This window comes from Primulina eburnea, chromosome 8 (genome assembly GCF_022965805.1).
Source record: "Primulina eburnea isolate SZY01 chromosome 8, ASM2296580v1, whole genome shotgun sequence".
In the NCBI taxonomy this organism is placed as follows: Eukaryota; Viridiplantae; Streptophyta; class Magnoliopsida; order Lamiales; family Gesneriaceae; genus Primulina; species Primulina eburnea.
In genome coordinates this window covers 4628490-4631471 of record NC_133108.1, presented here as the reverse complement: position 1 = coordinate 4631471, position 2982 = coordinate 4628490, and the positions used below count along the sequence as shown (strand labels likewise).

General features: G+C 38.9%; 1 protein-coding gene across 1 annotated transcript; it reads left to right on the top strand.

Annotated features, from left to right (window-relative positions):
• LOC140838582 (protein DETOXIFICATION 21-like) lies at positions 1 to 2585 on the top strand. The gene is made up of 8 exons (XM_073205009.1): positions 1 to 487; positions 694 to 1235; positions 1321 to 1407; positions 1506 to 1562; positions 1705 to 1943; positions 2035 to 2153; positions 2226 to 2312; positions 2418 to 2585. Exons 1-8 carry the CDS (start codon positions 236 to 238, stop codon positions 2478 to 2480), a joined length of 1446 nt encoding a protein of 481 aa, XP_073061110.1. The 5' UTR covers positions 1 to 235; the 3' UTR covers positions 2481 to 2585.
• Positions 2586 to 2982: the final 397 nt, after the last annotated feature.

Below are 2982 nucleotides of genomic sequence, written 5' to 3'. Positions count from 1 at the left end.
AGTCGTTAGCATCAGATGATGACGGATATTTGCGAGAAAATGCAGACACCACCAGGTCGAAAAAAATGTACATAAATATCTAGAGCACAACCCAATTTGATTTGATCATCTGAGTTCGACTCGAATTCGATGTTTTAACCATATCATCGATGGAACCATTATGCTCAACTAAATCTTTTTACAGGAACTGTGTGAGCATGTAGGAGCGCACAAAAAGCAGAAGATTACTGAAGAAATGGAAGGTGAAATCACGGAGAAGTTGTTGGGGGATGCAGAAAATGGCAATAAGCAAGAGAGTTTGAAGGATAGGATATGGAAGGAAAACAAGAAAATGTGGGTTGTGGCTGCACCTGCTATATTTACCCGGTTTTCGACCTTTGGCACGGGAGTCATCACCCAGGCATTTCTAGGCCACATTGGAGCTAGAGAGTTAGCTGCATTCGCCCTCGTCTTCACCGTGTTCTTGAGGTTTGCTCAAGGCATACTGGTACATTCATTACACCCTACTTGAACCTCTTTACTTTATCATGGATTTACTTTAAAGAAACTTGAAAATTTTGATCAAATTGAGTCCGAGCTTTTTGAGTTCATTTATGTAGTTCCAACTTAACTAGCTACAAGGACAGAATCTAATAAGGGACTTGGTATGATTACATTTCTTGAGTTCTTGAGATTAACAATCTGAGCATGCAGTTGGGTATGGCGAATGGATTGGAAACTCTATGTGGGCAAGCCTATGGTGCGCGACAGCACCACATGCTCGGGATATATCTTCAACGTGCCTGGCTAGTTTCTTTTATTGCCTCAACTGTTCTTTTGCCACTATTTATCTTTGTATCCCCTATCCTGAAAGCTATTGGCCAAGATGAAGATATTGCAGATATGGCGAGAACGATGGCTCTCTGGATGATCCCTGTAGTGTATTCATTCATCGTGTCCTATACATGTCAAATGTACTTGCAATCTCAAAGCAAGAACATGATCATCGCGTATTTGGCAGCGATCTCTTTATCATTACACGTGTTTCTTTCGTGGCTTTTGACAGTGAAGTACAAATTTGGAGTCACAGGTGCCATGATATCGACTGTCTTGGCCTTCTGGATCCCTAATATTGGTCAATTGATATTCGTTACATCCGGGGGTTGTCCACAAACGTGGAGGGGATTCTCGTGGTTAGCTTTCAAAGATTTATGGCCGATATTTAAGCTCTCGTTGTCCGCCGGGGCGATGCTTTGGTTAGTCTTGTTACATCTTCATGCCTACAAATTTCAATTGGCCGGGGCACTTTCTTGAATATCATGAACGTTGTTTCTTTGACAGTCTCGAAGTGTGGTACAACACGGTGCTGATTCTTTTGACAGGAAATATGAAAAATGCCGAGGTTGCCATTGATGCCCTTTCTATCTGGTAACAAGTTTCCTTTCATCTTATTTTGAGCTCCTTTTTCATGTGCTGTGGGATCAATAAATAAAACTAATGATAATTTGTTCTTTACCTGCCTGCAGCCTCAACATTAACGGCTGGGAAATGATGATATCCCTTGGTTTCATGGCAGCAGCAAGGTACTAAATATACTTCCCTTTTATGGTTCGTTGAAACATAGAAACATTCTTGTAGTCTACTAGACTCAACCTTAATTACAAAGCCGGATGTCCTGTCATATAAGTACTGGAAATCCTAGTGTTTTCTTGCTGGCTTCTGCAGCGTTCGAATATCGAATGAACTCGGAAGTGGGAACTCTAAAGCAGCCAAGTTTTCAATAGCCAATATAGTGTCAACATCATTCACCATTGGATTTGTGTTATTCATTTTTTTCATACTCTTCCGGGGACGTATCACTTATCTGTTCACAGAGAGTGAAGCTGTGGCATCTTCAGTTGCTCAACTGTCCCCTCTTCTGGCGTTCTCGATACTTTTGAACAGCATACAGCCAGTTCTTTCCGGTGAGCATGAATATATTACACACCTACAAATCTCCCCCTCTTCCTCAGACATCATTATCTAAAAGTAAAACAAGATTGTTGTGCAATACAGGTGTGGCTATTGGATCCGGATGGCAGAGTATTGTGGCATGGGTAAACGTCGGATCATATTACTTCATCGGAGTTCCTATCGGGGTTGTGCTTGGTTATGCCTACAATCTACAAGTTGAGGTCTGTTTAAATATTATTTTGTAGCCATTTTTGATTTCATCGTACAAGCTCTCACACATGTATACATTGTAGGGTGTTTGGATTGGAATGCTGATTGGAGTACTGGTTCAAACTATTGTGCTTATTATCATAACTTACAGAACTGATTGGGAGAAACAGGTACATGACATATATGTTCTTCTTAAAATTCTCGTTTTTTATTTTAATATGCGCGTTCTTTGTAACACATGATCGATTTATTTTATTCTATCGTTGTGGATATAGGTATCGATTGCTCAGAAACGAGTTAATAGATGGTTCATTGAAGTCGAACCTGATGCCAATTAATCCAATGGGGTTGGTTTGCCTTATGAATCAAATGTTGAACTATTACCATGTCTTTTGCTAGCTGTGATTGAAGGAATCATCGATAATGGTTGTTTGTGTGGCTCATTTTTTTTCTAGTTGTAGATTTTCCAAATTTAAGTCCATGCTCGGGCCGGGAAGTGCTGAATGATTTCTTTAATAAATTCAAAAAAAAAAAAAAAATTGTGCCATTCATTTATAAAAATTATATGTTTTTTAGACAAAAACTTATGTGGACGGTCTCACGGGTTGTATTTTGTGAGACGGATATCTTATTTCGGTCATTCATGAAATATTATTACTTTTTATTATGAATATCGATATGGTTGACATGTCTCGCAGATAAAAGATTATCATATCACAAGAGACATTATTTTTTATCGGAACTCCAGCAAAAATAAAACAGTTATTTCTATTTTCATTTCTTCACGACAATAAATGGATATTAATCATAATAGAATAGAACTGAGGCCTCAGTCGTTAA

Coding starts and splice junctions, on each gene's coding strand:
- LOC140838582 (XM_073205009.1), top strand. CDS start 236: ATGGAAGGTGAAATCACGGAGAAGTTGTTGGGGGATGCAGAAAATGGC. Junction 1,408..1,505: donor ATTGATGCCCTTTCTATCTG/GTAACAAGTTTC, acceptor ACCTGCCTGCAG/CCTCAACATTAACGGCTGGG. Junction 1,563..1,704: donor GGTTTCATGGCAGCAGCAAG/GTACTAAATATA, acceptor TGGCTTCTGCAG/CGTTCGAATATCGAATGAAC.